The sequence below is a fragment of the Pongo abelii genome, chromosome 12 (genome assembly GCF_028885655.2).
Source record: "Pongo abelii isolate AG06213 chromosome 12, NHGRI_mPonAbe1-v2.0_pri, whole genome shotgun sequence".
NCBI lineage: Eukaryota > Metazoa > Chordata > Mammalia > Primates > Hominidae > Pongo > Pongo abelii.
Window position 1 is genome coordinate 101365486 of NC_071997.2, and position 24421 is coordinate 101389906.

A 24421-nucleotide genomic window follows, 5' to 3' on the forward strand; every position below is an offset into this window, starting at 1 on the left:
TTCATAAACTTTTGTCCTCCTCAAACTGTCTCTTACTATAGAGGTGATTTTGCCTTGGCCAGCAGGCTGGAGGCCTTCTGGGGAAGCATTGAAAGCAAGAACTTGTAGTCTCCTAAAAGAGTTTTAAGCTACTTGCTAGATCAATAAAGAGATATGAATGTCTTAATTTACCCAATCCTCATAAAATGCACCAAAATAAAGCTAATGATACAAGAAATCCCCTTAAAATTCTCGACAAGGCTTGCTCAGTGCGCTAAGAGGCAACTGTATTATTGTAGCTCATGAGATAAAATTTATGTTTCAGAAAATGCTGAATATTATGTCATTAACTTTCAGAATTACTCACAAATAGCCAAAATCTCAAATATTAACCCATAAATGCCAAACATCAACTTACTTTCAAAGCTCTGGAGAAAGGGGCAGACATTTTCCAAAAGTGTGAAAAAGGGGTGGAAGGAAAGGTCCCATCAGTAGAAGACAATATTGGCCAGGCATGGATCAAACCACCAGCAAGTGATTCCTGCAGTAGGGAAGACTCTATGAAGAATGTCAGTCCAGTTTCCATTTCCTCTCCTTGAGTGTTGGGAAAACTAAACTTACTCTAGAGAACAGATCTGAGGTTGTCAGCTTGCTCTCTGTCCCTGATTGCTTTGGGGAATAGGCTCCTTTTGGGGGTTATATGCCTAGGGATGCAAACAGTAGTTTAATGAACTTCTTTTTGCAGGAGAAAAGGGGTTCTTTTCTTTTTAAAAGTAAAACAAAGAAAATAACAGCATTAGCAACACTGAGTTCCTGTGCAGAGTTCCAGTACAAGAACAAATTTAGAACAGGAACAGCAGGTGATCTTCCTGTAGCCTTTTGTGCTCTGAATTGACTTCTTAGGGTCCATTGTAATAAAACTAGGAAGTTGGCCCAAGAGATCTGGAGGAAGTGCTCAAGTTTTCATATTATACTTATTTCAAATATATCAATATATCAGCCTGCATTTTGCATCTGTGTTAGGCCATTCTTGCATTGCTGCAAAGAAATACCCGAGACTGGGTAATTGATAAAGAAAAGAGGCTTAATTGTCTCATGTTTCTGCAGGCTGTACAGGAAGCATGGTGACAGCATGTGCTCAGCTTCTAGAGATGCCTCAGGAAGCTTTTAATCATGGCAGAAGGCTAAGGGGAGCAGGCATGACACATGGTGAGAGTGGGGGCAACAGAGAGAGAGGGAGTCTCCACACACTTTTAAAAAGCTGGATCTCATAACTCACTCGCTATCATGAAGACAGCACCAAACTGCGAGAGATCTGCCCCCATGACCTAAACACCTCTCACCAGGCTCCACCTTCAACACCGAAGATTACATTTCAACATGAGATTCGGGTGGGACAATTATCTAAATCATAATAGCATCCTTGCTCTGGGGAGTGGTGAAGTTTAGGAGGGTAAGTAAAGAGCTTGGGTTCAGTTTTTGCAATGTTGGCTCATGGTTAATTTCTAAGATACAGTAAGGATACACTTTAAGCCTCTTTGTCCCTAGAGTTTACTCAATGCCCAGCATAGTGCCTGACATATGACATATGACAGAGCCTTCTTATGGTTGATCAGTAAACGGATGTGTAAATATTGCCTAGTGTAGAAGTTGCTCTGGAATCCATCCTTAAAACATAGTATGGGAATGGGGACACTTAAGATTGAAGACCTGGGGATGAAAAAAGTTCTCCTAAGGACCTAACACCTGTTTGTGGTATGAATGGATGAAAAAGGGAAGTGATCAAATGTATGGTTCCACTCAGGTGTGGATTAGAACCACAAGACAGAAAAGACTCAGATGAACTACCAAATATTTGACGTAGGAAGGACTTTCTAGACAGCATCAAGTTCAACCCTCCAACATCAGGTAGGAGGAAACCCTGAATAGTTAAGTAGCTAGTTCAAAGTCATCCAGCAAGTTAGTGTCAGGATCAAGATTCAAATGAAAGTCTCCAATCTCCTAGTCGGGTGATCTTTCCACTATACTGCCTTTGCAACATGAACAGGATGGCTTGAAAATAAGAAACAGAAATAAAAGAAACACTTTATAAAAAAAAAAAGAAAATAAGTTCTCCTGAGGAGCCTATGAACCCCAGTGATACCATTTGCACACACAGCTTTGCATGAGGGCCAAGCCAGACATTTAAGCTATGCTCCTTTGCCTTTAACTAAAACCTGGTTCTGATAGTTTTCATTCATTCATTTGTTATTCAACAAATACTTCTTGAATATAATAGTACGCCAACCATGTCCAGGCAGAGTTTAGCATTGAATAAAACAGATAATATCTCTGCCTTTGTGGAATTTATTGTATTAGTGAATGTAATACTAGAGGCTATAATAGATAAACCCAGAAATCAAAGTGAGCAAGCACAATAGAAATTTATTTTTTGTTCCTGTAAAGTCAATAAGCAACAAGGGTAGGGGGAAATGTTCAGCTCATTGTATTCATTTAAGCACTTGAGTTCATTGAAAGCTCTGCTGTCTTCAATTTGTGACTTCCAAAGTCACCCTGGTCATTGACATCAGTTGTCAGACAGTAGAAAAGACAGAATGGGAGCCTGGACATTGTACACATCACTTTTACCCATATTACATTCATCAATATTCAATCATGTGGCTTTAGCCATATATAAGGGAGCTGCAAAATGTAGCTCCTAGCTGGATAGTGACTTCCCAGCAGAAACTCTTCATTAGAGAAGGAGAGCATGAATATTTGGTGGGAACATTGACATTCCTGCCACATTCACATTCTGTTGGGTGCAGGAAGACAGAAAATAAACATAGAAGTGAGTGCACTATGTACCATTTCAGATGATAATAGTAAAAATAAATCAGGGGAGGGAATTAAGGGTGCAAATAGTTGTAATAATAATTTTCTCCAATGGCTACTCATTGGTCTATATTGTCTACAGATCACATGTGAGTTGGTCCTTGAATAAGTGAAGAGGTAAGGACTTTCTTTCCTGAATTGTGCAAGAGCAGCTCAGAGTGGAAAGAGAAACTTTACTTTGTGCCCAGCTAGCCACCAAACCCACATGGTTGTTGCCACACACGACTCTGTGGTGACAGACTTTATTGGGTGAAAAATACATTATAAAAAACATAAGGATGATGCAGACAGATTGAAGTGGGTTTACATTTGCTTCTGGGCCTTTTCTATTCCCTGGGCCTTTGTGTATTTGCAGTGAAGACCCAGGCTGAAGTTTACATGCTTTTAGTTTTGACTGTGTCCATTTTTTTTATAATCTCATCTTCCTGATTGTAAGAGGATTCTCCCAGATGTGTATTTGCTTGATTGATTGATTTCCTTGATAGTAATGAAGTGATGTGACCTTTATCTTAAGGAATACTAGCTGGTTAACTAACAAAAGTTTAGTTAGAAAGGAACTGGTAAAGGAAGTTAAATGATGCTAAGAATATATGAAATGATGGAAGGAACTTCTGTGTTTAGTAAAAGGCAGATGCTTAGATATTTGTGAAAGCATAACTCATCCCTTGCATTGTGGACACAATTCAACAAACATTTTTTGATACTTCTATAGATCTGGCTCTATGCTAGGCACCAGTGAAACAGTGGTAAACACTGTTCTGCTCCTAATCTCAGGGGCCCACTATCTAGGCACTAGAGAAAGACACTTTACCAACCAGAAGGCTGGATTTCAGCCAAACTAAGAAGGGCCATAAGTGCTATGCTAACAATCTTGGTTTTACTAGTGAAGAACCATCAAAGAGATAATTTTTCTGCTGGGAAATGGGTGACGGATGTAGAAACTGGCATTTGCTTGTCGCACGACAGTTGGCAAGTCAACCTCTCTGACTCCCACTTGCTTTTGTCTGAAAAAGGAAGATAAAAATAACTTCCTTCCTTACCTCACAGGGCTATTATAAGGATCAAATGAAATCAAGATGTGTGAAAGAAATGTTATTCATAGTCAAGAACTATTATTAGGATTACTTAATAATATGGATGTCTGAGAGAACAAAGGAGTATTGGGTGTTGAGTAGTAATGCTCTGAGAATATGGCAAAAATCTTTCATCCAGAGTGGAGCATATGTAGGAGTGAAACCAGTCTTGGTTAAAAAAATCTGAACAATGGAATATATTGAAAAACATTTTCTTTCTTTTAAAGTAAACTTTGTTGTAAATAAAGAAAATGAACAAGAATGCCCTTAGGTTACAGACAAGAACGTACATCTGGTTGAAAAGAAAAAGGACAGAGCAGACTGGGAAGAAGCTGCTGCAGAGGCAGGATAAAGACCAGCAGTGACTTCTAAAGAGAGCTAGAGACACAGCCAGGACACAGAAGGCCAGGGCATGAATTCAAAAGCACTGAAGTCTCCACAGCTGCTGGTCTAGCTCTGACCAGCCTTTCAGGGAACACTCCATAGTCTTTATTGAATCATCTTCCTCCAGGAAGTACTTGGCCCTGAGGCAGCTCACTCTTCAAAAAATAAGTTATGACTCTTGGCAGCACTTTTACTTTTCTTATCTTTTGTGATTTCCTGAAAGTGTGGCTCCCACTGGGAAGAGGTCTGTGTCCAGAAGTCCTCAGGGCTTATCTGGATTTTCTATGAATCTTAAAACCTCACATGCCAATGCAGTGTATATTAAAAGCCAAGATATCTCTTAGGAGAATAAGGTAAGTTAATGTAATACAATGTACATCACAGTTGGTCTATTACCAGGTGGTAAAATTCCATTACTTCAGCCAAAATTTCAGAATTCATCATAATGTGAAAAGCATATACAGTAGATATTCAGTATGGAAAAAGTTCTGACTTTAGATTTTTTTCCCTTCATTTATACTATTTTGAAAAGCACCAAAGAAGAGACTGATGTCAGCAAGATGGTGGAATAAGATTTTTCAGCATCATCCTTTTGCAGAAACATCAATTTAAACAAATATCTATGCAAAAAAAATGCCTTCACAAGAGCTAAGAATACCAGCTGAGAGATTATAACACCTGGGTACAGCATGGAAATGAGAAAAGATGCATTGAAGAGGGTAGGAAGAATAGTTTTACATTATCTGTGTTACCACTTCCCCAACCCTAGGCAGCACAGTGGAGAGAGATATCCTTTACTTGGATATCTCTCCAAGATCTCCAAGGAGATATCCAGGGACAGGGAAGTGAGCACTAAACTTTGCCTTGGACCCAACACTGGGTCCACTAAAGTAAAACTCAGTGCCAGGCAGGCCCCTGTGGCCCCAGACTCCAATCCACTTGGGGATTAAACCTCCAAGCCCACTCTGGTGCCAAGTGTGATCCCACAGATTCAGGTTCCACTCTAGCACCCTAAGCCAGCCCCTGCACACTCAGGTTCAAAACTTATTCCAGCACCAGGTCAATGCCTACAGACCCAGAAATCAAGCATCAGTGGAAATATACTCCAGGCTTGCCCTCACCGACTCAGGCTCCAGGCCTACTGCCCTTGGATTCAATCAATAGGTCTACCCCAGTGGATCCTGACCCCAGGCCCACTCACCTGCTGACCTAGGCATCAGGCCAGTCTTCCTAAAGACTCCAGCAGAAAGCCCACCTTCAGATTATACCAGACAACCTGCCCCAAATCTCTGGACGGGCTGACTGGTGAAAAACTTTCCCAGACAAAGCCAGTTTGCAAATACTGGAATAAGTCACTACTTCTTTAAATGCTCAGATATCAACAGAAGGCAGAAAGAAACATGAAAAAGCAAGTTGATAGAACACCACCAAAAGAATAATCTCCCAGTAGCTGACCCCAAGGAAATAGAGATATAAAAACTGCTTGACAAGGATTTCAAAATAATTGTTTTAAGGAAGTTCAGCCAACTTCAAGAAAATATAAAGAAATTGAAAGAAATCAGGAAACACAATGGACAACCAAAATGGGAAATTTAACAGTGATATTGAAATTATTTAAAAAGACAGAAATTCTAGAGCTGAAAAATACAATGAATGAAATAAAAATGCAATAGATAGCATCAAAAGCAATATTGATTAAGCAGAAGAAAGAATCTGTGCACTAGAAGACAGGTTATTTGAAAACATACAGCCAAAGGAGAAAAAAAAATGATAAAAAGGAATTTTAAAAAAGCTTATGGGTCTTATGGGACAACCTCCAAAGTACAATTTTGAGTCATAAAAGCTCAAGATGGAGAAGAGAAAGACAATGGGGGTATAAAGCTTATTTAAAGAAATAATAGCAGAAAACTTTACAAATATGGGGAAAGATATAAATACACAGGTAAAGAGAGTCAAATGTCTCCAATAAGTTTCAATTAAACAAAACTACACCAAGACACATTATAATCCAACCATTAAAAACCAAAGAGAGGATCCTGAAAGTAGCAAGAAAAAAGAAGCAAATAACATATCAGAGAGTTCCAATGAGGTTAGCAACAGATTTATCAGCAGAGACTTACAGGCCAGGGATAGTGGGATGATATATTCAGGATGCTGAAGAAAAAACTCTGCCAACCAAAAATATTGGACCTCAAAAGCTGAAATGAAGGAGAAATGAAGGAGTGATGAAGAAGGAGAGATAAAGACTTTTCCAGACAAAAACTGGGAAGGTTGTTTACATCACTAAGCTTGCCTTACAAGAAATGCTAAAGGAAGTTCTTCAAGCTGAAAGACAAGAACACTAATTAGTAATACAAAAACATATGAAAGTGTAAAACTCAGTGGTAAAAGTAAATACGCAGTCAAATTCAGAACACTCTAATTCTGTAATGGTGGTGTGTAAATTGCTTATATATTTAGTATGAAGGTTAAGAGAAAAAACTATTAAAAATAATGACTACAATAATTTGTTAAGAGATACACAATATAAAAAGATGTAAATTGCAGCTTCAAAAACATAAAATGTGAGGGAGGATGGAGCAAAAGTTTAGGGTTTTGTATGCAATCAAATTTAGGTTGTTATCAGCTTTAAATGGCCTGTTATAACTGTAAGAGGTTTTATGTAAGCTTCGTGGTAACCATAAGGGAAAAACCTACAGTAGATACACATAAGATAAAAAGTAAGCAATCACAGCATAACACTAGAGAAAATCACTTAATCACAAAGTATGAAAACAAAATAGGCTAACAACAACAAAAGATCTATAAAACAACCAGAAAACAATAAAATGGCAGTAGTAAGTCCTTACCTATCAATAATTACCTTAAAAGTAAATAGATTAAATTTTTTAATCAAAGGACATAGAGTGACTGAATGGAAAAAATAAATAAATAAAAGAAGACTCAACTATAAGCTGCATACAAGAGACTCATCTCTCACGTTTAGGACACACATAGACTGCAAGTGAAGGGATGGGAAAAAATATCCATGAAAATGAAAACCAAAAATGAGCAGGTTGGCTATACGTATATCAGATAAAATAAACTTTAAGTCAAAAACTGTAAAATGAGGCAAAAAATTATTATATAGTGAAAAGGGCCTCAATTTATCAGGAGGATATAACAATTGTAAATATATATGCACCCAACATTGAGACACCTAAATATAGGTGTAATCCCAGCACTTTGGGAGGCCAAGGTGGGCAGATCACCTGAGGTCAGGAGTTCATGACCAACCTGGCCAACATGGTGAAACCCCGTCTCTATTAAAAATACGAAAATTACCTTGGGCTAAATGGGAGTGCTTCAGTGGTGGGTCTGTGAGCAAAGATTGTGAACTTGTTCAGGACAAATGAGAAAAAGAGAGTAATTTTTCTTAGGAAAAATTTCATCAGCCTCTCCATGCCTTTGTTATAAACAGACAGAGGCCCCATTTAACTGGTCTAGAGAATTTTGGAACCAAACTTGAGGGTGGCACATGCCTGTAATCCCAGCTACTCAGGGGGCTGAGGCAGGAGAATTACTTGAACCAGGGAGCTGGAGGTTGCAGTGAGCCGAGATCATGCCACTACATTCTAGCCTGGGCGATAGAGCTAGGCTTGTCAAATAATACAGAATTTCAGCTAGATAGAAGGAATAAATTCAAGAGATCGATTGTACAACATGGTCACTGTAACTTAATAACAATGTATATTTTGAAAATCTCTAAGACAATTTAAGTGTACTCACCAGAAGAAATGATAAATATGTGAGGTAACATGTATGTTAGTCAGCTCAATGGAGCTATTTAACAATGTATACATATTTAAAAACATCATATTATACATGATAAATGTGTATGATTTTAATTTGTAAATTAAAGAAATAAAATAAAGTCACAGAGAAAGAAAGTGGTAGCAAATATTTTGCTAAATAATAATCATACTAATTCAAGTTTTTGTCAAATGTCAGTATTTGGGGTTTCAGCTAGTTACTACAGAGCTGAAAATTCTGCATGACAGCACAAACCCTTATTGAAAATTTATTTCACTTTTATCTTTCAATGCTCCATAGTAATAGAGAAGAATTTCACCTCTAGATAAGAGAGGGTTTGAAGATTTGCTGAGTGGGGAGAAGCACACCAACATTAGTTTCTCCTGTGGACAACAGATTTAATCTATGTTTTATTTCATTCTGCTAAGAGTTGGTCCTTACAAAGCAATTATGGCCACCTCCATTTTGTAAATGAGAATATTGATGCCAAGAGAGAGATTTTTGCCAAAGGCACACAGAAGTGGTGGAGCTAACATTCAAGCCAGCCTATGAAACTCCAAAGCCTGAGATCTTTCCTCAGCCTTCCCTTTAGCTTTTCCTGGAGCATTGGCTGGGGAATGCCTAGGAGGAAGGGGAGGGCTTGTTAAACTGGGTAGATTAGTGCATAGAGGAAAAGTCTCTCAATCAAAGAGGTGTGAGGGTTTGGAAGAATTGACTAATTAAAAAACATGCCCTAGGCTCAGTCCCTCTCTCTCTCCCCAGCTCCTTCCTTCTTTCTTTCAGGGCAGAATTTCTCTAGCTTGGCTCTGCTGACATTCATCGTTGTTCATTTTATTGGGGTGGGACTGTCTTGTGGTTTGTAGGATGTTTAGTGGCATTACTGGCCTCCATCCATTAAATGCCAGTAGCATCTCTGCCCAGTTCTGACAATAAAATATATTGCCAAATGGCTTCTGAGGTAGGGAATCTCTCAGATTTAACAACCGGTTTTGGTTTTGTTTTTGTTTTTGAGATGGAGTCTCACTCTGTCACCCAGGCTGGAGTGCAGTGGCACCATCTCAGCTCACTGCAACCTCTGCCTCCCAGGTTCAAGTGATTCTCCTGCCTCAGTCTCCAGAGTAGCTGGGATTACAGGTGGCCCACCGCTCCCAGATAATTTTTGTATTTTTAGTAGAGATGGGGTTTCACCATGTTGGCCAGGCTGGTCATGAATTCCTGACCTCAGGTGATCCACCCACCTTGGCCTCTGAAAGTGCTGGGATTATAGGTGTGAGCCGCCATGCCCAGCCAACAACCAGTTTTATAGTGACCAACCATCCCAGTTTGCCCTGGACTGAAGGATTTACTAGGATCTCTGAGGCATTTGTCAGGGATTCAAGGCGAAAACTAGGATAGTCCAGGGCAAACTGGGATATTTGGTCAACCAACAAGTAAAGTTTCATCTCCTGGTTAAATTAAGGCTGTGGTGGGAGGGGGCATTGTGTTGATTGTGTGGTTGTCCTGGCAGTCTTCAGTTTCTCTAAGCTGTTACTATATCAAGTACATCTGCCTAATACTCCTTTCTTTCCCCTCAGGTAGCCTGCTAGGGTTGTGGGGGAGGTGTCTTACTTAAGGAAGGCTGGCTGAGCCACTGTATGGGTCATTACAGGACAGAAGAAGACCAGAGTGAATGCTGGTCTCTCTCTCTCTCTCTCTCTCTCTCTCTCTCTTTGTGTGTGTGTGTGTGTTGAACTAAAGAACTGGTAGGGGCAGTTGGGAGGGTGCTGGACTGCAGAGAGCCCATTAGTGCTGCTCCAGTGGACGTGCACATCTGTGTTTACACTGAGAGTTAATGGATATCGGATGGGGAAAGGTTTTCAGCTATGTGTTACTGTAGCCTATGACTATGTGGTATGAGCATTTTAATTTCTTTGGTGTTTTGAAATACTTTTATGAGTTACTGTGACAACTTGTCAAGGATATTTTCCTGAGAGAAACAAAAGACAAATCTCAAAAATAGTTTGCTATTAGGATTTTATTTGTTGAGATGTTGAAGATGTCTTTTCAACAGTGATAAATGTTTTAGTTCTTTGCAAATTTACAAAATGTCATTTGTCCCTCATTCTTCTATTCTTGATATCATTCTATGATCCTGTACAGGATGAAAACAACTGAGTTGTGAAGGTAGTAAGTAACATGCTGAGGTCAAATGCCAGGATTTGAGTCAGGTTCATGGGGCTCCATGTCCTGTGACCTCTCTACTCCACCAGGCTGTGAAAGAATGACTCTTGCATTCATGCAGTCAGTCTGTGTTGCTGTAAACCTGAATGGTAAAATGACAAATGTAGACACAGAGGGTGTGAATCAGCTCTATTAGCAGTGACTCTGACAACGGTCCTTCCCCTCCTCTGTCTTCTCCTTCTCTGTCTTGCAGCAAGTGGGAGGACGAAGCAGGTTTCATGAGAGCAGTGCCCAAGACCCACAGTCACCTAGTGCCAAGTCAACAACCTTGGATGTATTTTCCTGTGCTCTTTGACACAGGTGTGGAGATTGTAATTTGCTGTGTATGACTGTTTGCACTTCCTTGATTATGTAAACCAGTGGCTTTTGCCAAGAACTCTTCATGCCCTGAAGCTCTGAGCTGGTTCCATCCCATTGGTGGACCTTATTTCATTTTATTGGGAGGCATAACTTTCAGGTCACAGAGCAGTGATAACTACCTGCCAGTGTCTCTTAGGAGTGAGGTACCTGGAGTTCAGGGACCCCAACCTGTGACAATGACAGCAGACGAATTGGTTTTCTTTGTGAATGGCAGAAAGGTAAGTAGGAGCTGACCTTTTGTTTTGTGTCCCTTCTCCCTGGGAGGGGAAATGTGTCCTCTGGCAGAGTCATATCTTGTTCTCTCTCTTTCGTGTTCCCTCTTACTTGCTCTCCTGTCTTTCTCTCTCTCCCTTTAAAGGTGTTGCTGCATTTTGGTAACATTAGGGAAGAAGACCTTCTCGGGGCTAGAGCACAGACAAGATACTCAGAGGCCAAAGAATGAGGGAGAGAGAGGCAAGCAGAGAGGCATCTGTGAGCGAGCTGCCAACTCTGCAGTAGTGGTGATTGGCACTGAATGAGAAAGGGGAGTTGAGTTCTAGGTGAGATTTGAGGTCATCACCACACTTCTATTTCTGTCTTTAATCAAACATATCCTAAAATTTACGTTGCTCTCTTTACAGAGAGAAGGAACAGGAATATGTTTTCCTGCCTTTATCAGGATATAAGATGTACACAGCCTTTGAATCTAATATATTATATATATAGGTTTAACAGCCAGTCCTTATTCACTGTGTGGTGATGTATACTGACACCTTGTGGCAAGCCACAATTTTTTTTTCATAGAGGGCATCTCCCGCATTCCCCCCACTCCCCAACCCCACACACTGAGTTCTACATGTAAGTTGCAAATCTCTTACCTACTTGAATTTACCTTATTGGTACACAGGGACTTAGGGAAGGTGACATGGGTACCAGCCCTTGGACAAGAGTGAGAATCTTTGCAAATTTTAATGTGCTGCAGGGAGAGAGGGGGTAAGCATATTACATGGTCTCTAGCCTCCATTTGCCCTCCTACAACACTGCTGAGATGCTCACACCTGTTCAACTTCCCACTTGGGAATGAAAAGGATAGTAAAAGAGTCCCACAGTTGCACATTGTAACTAACTGTGTGGACTGTGTGTGATGAGCGTGCCCAAAGTGTCCCCCAAAGAAGGGCAATTTTATTTGTCTTTCTATATTGGCACTTTTGCATTGAGTTGAGAAACTTTTGATGTAATTTTGAGTGACTTTTGGTGTAATTTTTAAGAACAATAATGTGCTTCACAGGACTCCTAGGTCTTAAATTTCCAGGATGTGTTTGGGTGACTGTAAAAGAAATTTCATGAACTGTTTCAACATCGGTGCTCCAAAGATTGATGGACTTCTTTTGAGTGGTGCCTTTGGGAAGTGCTGGGGAATGGGGACAGCCACGTTCTTCTGGTTCAGAGTTTCCTCTCTGAGCTGCATCCTTTTCAGGGTTGGCACCTGGTACCAACCCAAGAAGTAGGGCAAAGCTTTCAAGTGTAAGATTTTGCATGCAACATTTCAAACAACTTCTTTCCTTCAGCAATTACATTGTAGAAATCTAGGAAACCATTGTGCAATTGGCTTTCTAGGAGAGCTACTTACACAAAGACATCTCTGGAATTTTTATTAGTAATTTTTACACTGGGTAAACAGCTAGATTCAATGACTTCCAAGGTCATGTCTTACTCTAAGGTTTTATTATTTATTAAACCAAACCATGGTTAACGTGTGAAAGTGTAAGTTTCTGCTCTTCTTCAGGGATGGCTTGCTGTTGTGCACTAAATCTAGAAAGAAGAATTTCAAGGTAAATCTGGCTTGGGGAAAATTATTTTCCCTTGCATTTTACTTTCACTTTAGGAGAGTAATTTTAAATTTTTCGATGGTACCATCACACCAAATCCTATTATTTCTAGAAGCTTCTACTACTGCCAGTTTCTGTGATGAATATCCATGTTTGTAATTTATAATGATGTAGCATCTTCAGAAACTGCAAGAAAGGTAGAGGGGCAATGCAGAAAGTAATTATGTGAAAGCAATGCTGTAAAAACAAGACCAAGGAAGGGAATTCCTGGGTAAACAATGGCAGCTGTGAGAAAGTTGTCCTCATTTTTATTCGAAAGATATTCTAGACCTTTTGTTACAGGAATTGTGCAAAGTAGTTAACAAAGAAGCTGTAAGAACTTAGTGACTCTTTTTTTTTTTATTATACTTTAAGTTCTAGCGCACTTGTGGACAAGGTGCAGGCTTGTTACATATGTATACATGTGCCATGTTGGTTTGCTGCACCCACTAACTCCTCGTTTACATTAGGTGTATCTCCTAATGCTATCCCTCCCCACTCCCCCCACCCCATGACAGGCCCTGGTGTGTGATGTTCCCCTTCCTGTGTCCAAGTGTTCTCATTGTTCAATTCCCACCTATGAGTGAGAACATGCGGTGTTTGGTTTTTAAATGTGAGCCTACTCCTGTCCTTGTTTTGTACCACTGTCCAGGACTCTGGCTTCACTAAATGGGGTCCTGCAGAAGGTGTTAGATGCAAAAAGTCAAATACCTCTAGGGCCTTCTGTGGTGGTGATGAGCCTTGATGACTATTGTTTTCATTCACATCTTCTTTTGTTCTAGAGTCAGAGTCAAAGGGAAAGAGCTGTCCAGTATTTTATTTTTATTGTAATGACAGCCTTTTTGCAAGGCAGCATTCTAGCTTTTCTGAGTAGTCACTCTGTCTAGCTGAGACTGTGGCACCTGGAAGAATCTGGGAGGATTTGGCAGGTTGGGTGCAGCCAAAGGTGTCCAGGAGTGATCCCCACAAGAAGTGAGTGTCGGCTACAGAGATCCTCATGGTAACTTTCACTCACTCACTCACTCACTCACTCACTCATCATTCACTTGCTCACTCCCTATATAGTCAACATTTATCAAGCTCCTTCTGAGGCCTCAGACAACAGGATATGCACTGGAGGAATAAGATCTCTAAGATCTGGCATTTGCCATTCTGGAGCCCATATACTAGTTAGAGAGATGGATTATAATTAGACAAAGTAATACCTTCTGAAATGTATTTCACAGAAAACTAGCAGCATGAGACGCTCTTCTTGGATATTCTTAAACTGCTTAGCACAATGCATGGTATACAGTAGGTGTCCAACTAGTGTGGATGGAATAAGTGGATGAATTTTTAAAACTTTGAGAAATCCTATAGTAAATAAATTACTTCTCTAACTTTGTATTTTACAATTATTTTATATTTAAAGAAAAATTGCAAGAATACAAGGAAATAATATCCTTTATGTACTTTACCAACTGTTAATGTTTTGCCACATTTGCTTTATTATTCTCTCTTTCTCGCTCTGGACACACACACAGATACACATGTATGTATTATAAGTACATAAATAATTCTATATATTAATGTACGTAATTAATATAAATGAATATATAGCATAAGATAGATTTCTGAACCTTTTGACAGTAAGTTTCAGACATCGTGTTCCTTTACCTCTTATCCTAAGAATAAATATATATATATATATATATTTTTTTGAGACAGTTTCACTCTGTCACCCAGGCTGGAGTGCAGTGGTGCGATCTCGGCTCACTGCAACCTCGCCTCCTGGGTTCAAGAAATTCTTTGCCTCAGGCTCCTGAGTAGCTGGGATTACAGGTGCCCATCACCACTCCTGGCTAAGTTTTTGTATTTTTAGTAGATACGGGGTTTCACCATCTTGGTCAGGCTGATCTTGAACTCCTGACCTTGTGATCCACCCACCTCAGCTTCCCAAAGTGCTGGTATTACAGGCGTGAGCCACCGCGCCTGGCCAGAATAAATATATTCTTACAAAACTGTAGTCCATTTATAGAAATCAAGAAACTTAGCTTTGGTGTAATACTATAAACTTTATGCAAATGTATTCCAATTTTCCCAATACTGGCATTTATAACTCCCCAGCCCCAGCCCGGAATCCAAGATTACGCCTTGCATTTGGTTGCCATGTCTTTAGTCTCCTCTAATCTAGAACCGCTCCTCAGCTTTCCTTTCATGACATTGGTGTTTCTGAAAAGAACAGGCTAGTTATTTTTTAGAATGTTCCTTATATTGAATTGTATTATGCTTTCTTATAATTAGATTCAGAGTCTGCATTTGGGGGACAGCAATACCACAGAAGTAATGTGTTTTTCTCACTGCATTCGATCATTAGGTTTGTTTTATTGACATCAGTTTTTGGGTCTTTTTTGTGATGAGAAATTTGATGACTTGGCTATGGTGTTATGCACCAAGTTTCTTCACTGTAAGATAACTTTTCTTTACCTTTATAATTAATAGAGGCTATGTGAGAAGATACTTTGGAATGATACAAATTCTTGTTCATCAAATTTTCACCCACTAATTTGAGTGCCCACTGATATTCTTTTTTTAAATAATTTTTTATTGTGGTAAAATACATAAAATTTGCCATCTTAAGCACTTTTATGTGTACAGTTCAGTGGTATTGCATACATTCATAATATTGGGCAACCATCATCACCATCCACCTCCATAACTTCTTTCATCTTTTAAGACAAACTCTATAAATTTACTAAATAATAACTCCCTATTCTACCTTTCCCCCAGTCCCTGGAAACCATCATTTTTTCTGTCTGTATGAATTTGACTAAAGTACCTCACTTAAGGGGAATCATACAGTATGTCTTTTTGTGACTGGCTTATTTTATTTAGCATAATGTTCATCTATGTTGTAGCACATGTCAAAAATTCCTTCCTTTCTAAGGTTGAATAATATTCCATGTATGGATGTACCACATTTTGCTTATCCATTCATCTATTGATGGACACTTTGGTTGCTTTCACAGTTTGGCTACTGTGAATAACGTTGCCGTGAACTCAGGTGTACAAATAGCTGAGACCCTGATTTCAATTATTTTGGGTATAAATCCAGAAGTGGAATTGCTGGATCATATGCTGGTTCTATTTTTACTTTTTTGTGGAACCATCCTATTATTTTTCCACAGTGGCTGTATCATTTTGCATTCCCACCAACAGTGGACAGGTGTTCCAGTTTCTCCACGTCCTTAAAAACACTTATTTTCTGTTTGTTTGTTTGTTTGTTGATCATAGCCATCCTAATGGGTATGAGGTGAAATCTCGTTACAGTTCTGATTAGTGATGTTCAGCATCTTTTCATTTACTTCTTGGCCATTTGTAGATCTTCTTTGGAGAAATGTCTATTCAAGTCCTTTGCCCATTTTTGAATTGGGTTTTATAGTTTTTGAGTTTTAGGAGTTCTGTATTACACTTGATCTCATAGTCACTGATGGCTCATTGCAACATTTACATAAAAACCAGAAGAAAGGAGAAGAAGGGGAGATGGAAAGACCTTTAATTTTTAATTTTTGGGGGTACATAGTAGATCTACATATTTATGGGGTACATGAGATACTTTGATATAGGCATGCAATGTGTAATAATTACATGATAGAAAATGTGGTATTCATCTCCTCAAGCATTTATGCTTTGTGTTACAAATGATCCAATTATACTTTTTTAGTTATTTTTAAATGTACAATTAAATTATTATTGACTGTAGTTACTCTATTGTGTTATCCAACACTAGGTCTTTTTCATTCTTTCTATTTTTTTGTACCTATTAGCCATCCCTACTTTCCTCCTACCCCCTACTACCCTTCCCAGCCTCTGATACCATCCTTCTACTCTATCTCTGTGGGTTCAATTCTTTTGATTTTTAGCTCCCACAATTAAGTGAGAACATGTGAAGTTTGTCTTTCTGTGCCTGACTTATTTCACTTATCATAATGACCTCCAGCTCCATCCACCCATGTTGTTGCAAATGACAGGATCTCATTCTTTCTTATGGCTAAATAGCACTCCAGTGTGTATATGCACCACATTTTCTTTATCCATTCATCTGTTCATGGACCCTTAGGTTGCTTCCAAATGTTGGCTGTTGTGAATAATGCTGCAAAAAACATAGGAGTGCAGGTATCTGTTTTATATGCTGACTTCCTTTCTTTTGTGTATATACCCAGCAGTGGGATTGCTGGATCATATGGTAGCTCTATTCTTAATTTTTTGGGGAACCTTCAAACTGTTCTCCATAGTGGCTGTACTAATTTCCATTGATGATTCTTAAGTGGATCAATTGTGCTGATTACAAGATGGCCAATCATATTTATTAGATGACATTCTTCTGCCAGGAAGAGCTTTTCCATATCTTCCATTTGTTTGTTTGTTGACTCTATCTATTTGTACTCATAGGTTTTAATTGTATTTAATGTATTATAGCCCATTATGGCTGTTATTTCTTTTGATGCTCGAGTTTTACCAGAGCAATCTGCTTAACCCAACATTTCCTTAACTCACTTCCCTACAAAATGTTTTTCCTTTGGGATACCCATTGGTATCCTGTTGAGAGTGTTCAATGGAGTGCACCGTGGTAATCCTGCTGTCACACCTTGAGAATGGCACAGTCATTCTCTATAGCAATCCACTTGTGGCTGGAGTGATAAGGAAAGCCTTTATGAAGAAATTGTTTGAAGTCTTCTGATAAGTCAAAATGCAGGTGGAAGAGGAATGGCATAGTCAAAGGCACAGGAGTTAGGAGATATAAAATGTATTTTTAGTGCAGTAAGATGACCAGCGTGGCAGGGAAGTAGAAGGGAGAAAGCCTGAAAATGGAGATTGGAAATATAGTGAAAAGGGCCTTAAAAGACAGCCTAAGGAACTTGGATGTTACCTTAAATATGCGGGTGGTCATGAAAGGCATTGAGCAGGGAGCTGATGTGATGTGATAAAAGCAGAACTGCAGTACAGGAGAAATGAACAATGTGGTAGTAAGCTAAGAGGCTCTTACTGTCATCTACAAGAAAGGTGATAAAGATTGCTATTTTGTGCATTTATGATTTCTTCTACGATTTGTAACCAGGATATTGAATAAGCTGGACTCATGGGGTGTAATCATATAAGAAAATTAATTTCATCTACTTTCCTTTAAACTTTATTCAAAGGTCAAATTCTGGCAGTTTCATGAACTTTTTATTACTCTTAGTCAATAAAAAATCTTAAGTTGCCAAACAGTCTCAATTCAGGACGGCGTGGTGAGGATAGCAAGAAAGCTCTCCTTTAATTGGTACTGTTGTAAGATGGCTTCCGGCTTTCTGAGCCTTTTCGGTGTTTGGAGCTGACCCTTTAATTCTTCTTGTGGTGGCTTTCAAGGATCTTCAAGGGCCACCACGGGGAATATTTGCATGCATGTCTCATGACACGAGTGATGCACTTTTCTCAGGCCGCTGTTCTCCATCAGCCTCCAGTTTGGGGAAGTCCCCTCCACACAGTCTCTCTTTATTGAAGCCTTTATCCTGTATTTTGGGAAATGATTTAAAGACCTCCAAGCCAGCTCTTTTGATCTCATGAATGGCTTGCATTACATCCATAGGCAACACTCCCACATCCTCTGCTCTACCAAGCTCCGGGAGTGTGTACCAACCCCAGCACAGCCACCTCTCCAACTTAAGTTTAATGAGGAGTTTAAACTTGTCATTGTCGGTATTAATTTCTTGTTAAGCCCGTCTCTTCCCCTATGCTGCAAAGGTGGCATGTTAGATTTTTACGTAGCACAAAGCAAGTCCCCTCACTAAGTTTGAGGTGGGAGGCAAATATTCCTCCCCTTCTCCTTTAGGAAGGTGTGGCTAGTATAGTTCCCTCCAACGAAAACCTTATCATGAATTCTTTCTCTTTATTATCCCAATAATATACACCCTTTTAAGCTTTGGTAATGTGTGAGAAGTACTGAAATGGGTTTTTGTAGATTTCCTTTGACAATTCACAGTGGGAACTGACATCGCACTTTCTAGACCACTTTTTCCACCTTATTGAACCTAGTGATGGATCTTTGGTTTGAGATTTCTCTTTCATTTCTGACATGTATTAGTGTTGACTAATACCCATCACATGCAACACTCTGCTCTGAGCACAGGCCAACAGACTGGCCTTCCAGTCACATGCAGGGTCTGAGAGTGTATACTCAAAGAGGCATAGTCCGAGATCTGCATGCCATGCTCTCAGAGGCCCCTGAAATTCACAGGTGTGATCTAGCAGTTGAAATGAGATGACAGGTTTGATTTGAAGGGGACTTTGCCTTGGTCGAGCCAGTGTGGGAGTTGCAATGCCTGCGTGTTCTGTGGTGGCTCCCAAGGTGAGCACTGAGGTACAATTTTAGAATTTGAGGATTTGAGTATATACATAGTCTGGCTGTAGTTTATAGGTTCATTCTTATGGAACTGCCATAAAAATACCTTAGTTTTCATTATCTATTTAGCACATTGTATTAGGCCATTCATGCATTGCTATAAAGAAACACCTGAGACTGGGTAATTTATAAGAAAAGAGATTTAATTGGCTCACAGTTCTGCAGGCTGTACAAGCATGACACCAGCATGTGCTCGGCTTCTGGGGAGGCCTCCAAGAGTTTTTACTCATGGCAGAAGACAAAGTGGGAGCAGGCACATCACATGGCCAGTGAGAGCAAGAGAGAGAGAGAAGAGGGTGATGCCACACACTTTTAAATATCTTGTGAGAACTAATTCACGACTAAGGGGATGGCACTAAGCCATTCATGAGAAATCTGCCCCCATGATCATATTGCTTCCCACTAGGCCCCACCTTCAACAATGGGGATTATAATTAAACATGAGATTTAGAGGGGCAGAGTCCAAACTATATCAAACTTCCCACTAACTCTACAAATTATTGAGTGAGACACTGAAGGAAGAAATTAATTGCAGAAGGATGACTAAGTATACCTATGATATATTTTTCTTTCATTTCTTTTAATAGGTGGTGGAGAAAAACGCAGATCCAGAGACAACCCTTTTGGCCTACCTGAGAAGAAAGTGTATCCTGACTTTGGAGTGGGAGTGATGGAGAAGGGGGGCAATGGTGACTGATTCTCTAGGCTTTACATTGTTTCCTAGTGACTGGTAGGGTGGCCTTGAGGTGTGGAGGAAAGAGCACTGGATTAGGACTTGGGACACTTGCATTTTAGTTGCACCTGTAATCTGAAATTCTCAGCTACTGAATGAGAGGATTGTTTGTGGTGATCTTCGAGGTGTCTCCCAGCTAAGACTCTAGTAATGCCAAGGTTTAATCCAGGGCCTGTAGGAAGGTCCTCATTAGCCTTGGTGAGCTTCATGGTCATTCCTCTGTGGGAAGAGGGGGGCCTTCCTTAGGTGACATTTGCTTAATACATAAATGGAGTTCCTGGGGAATGTTTCCAGCTCTGCCTAGGTGGAGGGAAGCAAGGGAACATGTGTCTATTGGGAAAAGGATGCGTGAGGTAAGAATCCTATGCAGGTAGCATTCATTGTAGAAACAGCAAACAGGGAGCCCAGGAGGGTGGGGGGACTCCTTAGAGAGACTGGGGTGCTGCTCTTCACTCAGTGTGGGTGGGGCTTCTGGAAAAGCCCCTTTACCTTTAGTTCTGAGTATTGGAAGTATTCTGGGACCCTGGAACTAAAACAATAATAATAATTGGACTTAATATTTAATGAGCACTTCCTATATACAGGCAGGATTCAAAGTGATTTGTGCAGCTCACCTCAATCTCCACAGGAATCCCATGGAAGCGTAACACTCCCTTTTCATAGAGGAGGAACTGAGGCCTTGATATGTGAAGTGACCTGCCTTTTGCTAGTGTGTTCTGGGGAAATAGTGATGGAGAGTGCACCAAAGCCTAGAGCTGTGTTCCCAACCTCTCACCCGCACTGGCAACTCTCCAGGGGGCCTGTGAGCAGGACTGTGTTTATCCTGACCTCTGTCAACAAAACCCTCCTTCTCCCGGGGGGGTGTCTAGTGGGTCTTTCCAGTGACATATTTGGGGACAGCAAGGATTATTTCAACACGCACAGAAGTGAGACTGGAGCCCATGCTTTCACTCTGGTTTGCTCCCCTCCTATCAGACAGTACAGTGGTTGGCTTTGGTGTACTTTGTTCTGGATTTTTTACCATAAGTGGGTGTATCTGGAGGTTCACAGAAGATAAACCTGGTGGTGCTGGGGAGTGAAAGTGTCACTAGATCGGATCAGGTGATTGCATGGAACTCCATTTACAGCCCATCTACGTGGGAGGTCTGGGAAGAGAAGCTCATTCTCAGAGATTATTGAGATCAGTTTTAGCTTTCTAATAATAAAACTAATTTTAATTTTTTAATCATTTCCATTGTAGTTTTGAAGGCCCAGAAGCCTCAGAAATTCCTTATCACAGCAATTGGCTGTGTCACATCTTAAATGAAATGCAAAACTGAAAGTTGGCACATAAGTAGGATGACCTTGCAGCTTATCGCTATCTGTGCTCAGAGTCAATTTATGGGAGTTCCAGATGGGGGAGAAAACTCCAGCCTTGACTTTTACCCTAGCTTCCAGAAAGGTCTCCAGGCTGGAAGAAGACCTTGCTAGACTTTGTACTGCCACCATTCATCTTCAGGTGCCACCATTCATCTTCAGGTGCCCCCAAAGTTGTTTGACCTGCTGATAGCTGCATATATCCTGACTAGGACACAGAAAACCTTCCCAGGTGTGCTGGGAAGGAAGGAGCATGATGAAGGGAGCTCACCCAGTCTGGAGTCCGATGGCTGTGATGGGGCCACACCGGCAGGGCAACGTGAGTTCCTGTGTCATCCTGTGTGGCCCACGTTACCTCTTGGGTCTCAGTTTGTTGTTTTTTTAAATCTGTGAGGAAGTTTCTTTCCTACCTGCTAACCATATCATTCTGGAGGTCAAACAGGTACCTAGGTGAAAGTGCCTTTCAAAAATAAGATGTTATATCGTTGTTTTTACATTTTGTCTTGAAAATGAGAGAAGTGACCAGGCGATAATACCCTCAGTTCCCTCCATCTTCAGTAGGTAGTGGGTGGCTTAGAGGCCTGCAGGTCTGAGGGAGAAGCAACCATGTGACTCAGGGAAAGTGACCTCCACAATAGCTGTTCTCTAGAACAGTTAGGCCTACCAGTTAGGCACTTTTAAAACTCAAAGTAGCAGATGATCTTTCTGCAAGTATATGTAAGAGTGAGGCCCAGTATTGGACCCGGACCTAAAAAAACCACTCTATTTTAATTTCCATTCACGTACCTTTTGGACCAAATATTCAAAAGCCTCTGGTCTAGCCCTAATTTTTATTCTTGGGGATTTATCGGCTCAAAAAGTTCAGAGTGAAAAGCGACGACTCAGAGGTCCCAGAACAGATCAATGTCTCATTCTGGCCCAAGAGGCTTCATGGTGTGCCCAGCTGGGAGTGATGTGAGAACTGCCCCGTATGCTCAGGTGTATGATTTACCTGCTCACACATAGAAGACCTCAACCCAAGAGAAGGCTCTGGGACTGACCAGTCCTAGAACTCATGTCCCAAGAGATGCTACTTGGGTGCTGTCCATGGGGTTCTGATGCCTTTGCTCTTCTGTGCAGTGGAGATGGCCCTGTTCCCTGCCTCCCTGGGGTGCAGTGCAGCCCCTCTGAATAAGGAGGCCAGTGGGCCTGCTGCCTTCCTGGGTTGAGGGGCCTGAGCACGTGTGGGAATGAATGGCTCTGCCCACAGCTCTGCCCAGACATTTCCTAGCAACCCAGCAGACTCCTCTCCCTGAGTTCATTCTCCTTAACTCTTGACCACCCAGTGGGGCTGAGTGGAACCAAGCTCGGCTGTGGAGAGGGTGGCTGCGGGGCTTGCACAGTGATGCTCTCCAAGTATGATCGTCTGCAGAACAAGATCGTGTATCCTTTGCCTGCTGGCTGACTACCCACATGGGGGCTGCGATGCAGGACCAGCTTGTGAGGGAGTGCAGGAGTGTATGTGTGTGCATGTGCACATGTGTGAACCCCTGTTTTTATGGAGAATTTGTGCACAGGAAAACTGTAGAATGATCTCTTAGCAAGTATGTTCTAGGCTTATAATATTGACCAGGCTCCGAACTGCTGATAAAATGACTTTTCTAAAATCCACGTTTATATCACATTCCATAAAACCCGTCAATAGCTCTTCATTGCCCCCAGGACAAAATATCTTTGCTTAGTGGGCAAGGCCCTGCACAGTATGCCCCAGGTTTCTTCTCCAGTTTTCTTTCTCACCATGGGCCCAGCACTCCATTCAAGCAGAGATAATTGTGAAATACCAATGACACAGGCCCACTAATTGCTTGGTCTTTGTTTAAGCTGGGAAGTTCTCTTAGGATTTCTCTATCCGGCTAACTCTTACTAGCTCTTTACAACTGGGCAAAAATATCACCCCCTCCAGGAAGCCATCCTGGATCTCTCAAGACTGGGTTAGGTGCCCCTTGACTGTGTTGGTCCCATAGTGCCCTGTGCACAGCATTCCCAAGGTAAACTGAGGCATGATACAATTTTTACAGTTTATTTGAGAAAACAACAGTTCATGAGTTCAAGCAGCTCCAAATTAGAAGCAGTTCAGGAGCTCCACCAGGGAAATGCAAGCAGGAGGTTTTTGTAGGATGGAGACAGGCAAAAAGCAAAGAAATTATTTGATTGGTTACAATTATACAATTGCCTTACTTGGTCTATCCCATTGGAAAGTCCCTAGTTCTATAGTTATGAGTTTGTTGACTACTTCTGATTGGTTGATCGTCAGGCTTTTTTTTAATATAAAGATATTCATAAGAAGTAGCTCAAGTTAAGACTCTGCTGCAAATTAAGCAGAGTTTAGGTCACTTATGAGGCCTAACTGGTTTTGTCTGCTGAGTCTTCAGGCCTGGTCTCCTTTTTAATTTACTTTAACAAGATTTAAATTGCACCTTCATATGGGCTTCGGTTTTCTCAGTTGACTGCAGGCTATTGAAGGGCAGAGCTTTCATCTTATTCATCTTTATTTTCCCAGCCCTCAGCAGAGTGCCTGGCTTATGTTTGGCACTCAATAACTGATGCTGAATGTAAGTGAATTAGTGATGAATAACAGAAGAATGCAAGGAAGTTCTAGCTAAGGGCTTGGTGTCTCATGTTGCCTGGGGGTTTCCTCCCCCTTTCCCCACAGAGGAATGAAAGCAATAGAAGTGAGGAAATGCAGGGAAGCAAAGTGATTGGAGGCTAAGGAACAGCCCTGCAGGCAGGAGCATGCTTTAAGGCTGCAGCCTGCCAGAGAAATTTCCTCTTGACTCAGCCTCCTGGGTCAGGCTGAGTAGGAGGCAACTGAAAGTGACCCTGGCGCCCTTGCTCCTGCTCAGAGGCTGAGGATGCTCTGATGCCTGATCCCACAGTACTCTGGAGGGGCTCAGCTTTACCTACAAGGAGAGCTTCCTTTGTTCCTTGCCCAGAGTCTTCAGTGGAGAGGTGAGGACACTGGTAGAAGAGACAAGAACATAAATGGGAGCGGAGAGACGTAACATAAAGCCTCACAAAGTCCTCCAGAGCCCACGGTCAGGCCCATTCTGATGATCTGAGTGGACAATAAATGGAATGACCTTAATCTGGGTTTCTAGCCACTTTTCTGCCAATGCCTGTCTGGCCCCCATCTGCTCCTTGCACCATGTTGCAGTGACAACTGTGGAAGGAATAGGAAGCACCAAGACGAGGCTGCATCCTGTGCAGGTAAACAGAGGAAAGGGAGCTGTGCTCTTGAGATCAGGCTGTTTCCTCTGCAGGAAGGCTCATGCCAAAGTTGCAGACTTGCTTTGGGTTGTTGGGAAGAGTTTCACTGCTTAATCTAAGGAGGCATTGCACCCTG

General features: G+C 41.0%; 1 protein-coding gene across 1 annotated transcript in view; it reads left to right on the top strand.

The window, feature by feature from the left end:
- Positions 1 to 10774: 10774 nt before the first annotated feature.
- Positions 10775 to 24421, top strand: part of XDH (xanthine dehydrogenase) — an 85275-nt gene continuing 71628 nt past the window's right edge. The window contains exons 1-4 of the mRNA XM_063713498.1: positions 10775 to 10900; positions 19538 to 19595; positions 22365 to 22461; positions 24177 to 24285. Coding sequence (XP_063569568.1) covers positions 10859 to 10900; positions 19538 to 19595; positions 22365 to 22461; positions 24177 to 24285 — 306 coding nt within the window. The 5' untranslated portion in view covers positions 10775 to 10858. The remainder of the gene's footprint in view (positions 10901 to 19537; positions 19596 to 22364; positions 22462 to 24176; positions 24286 to 24421) is intronic.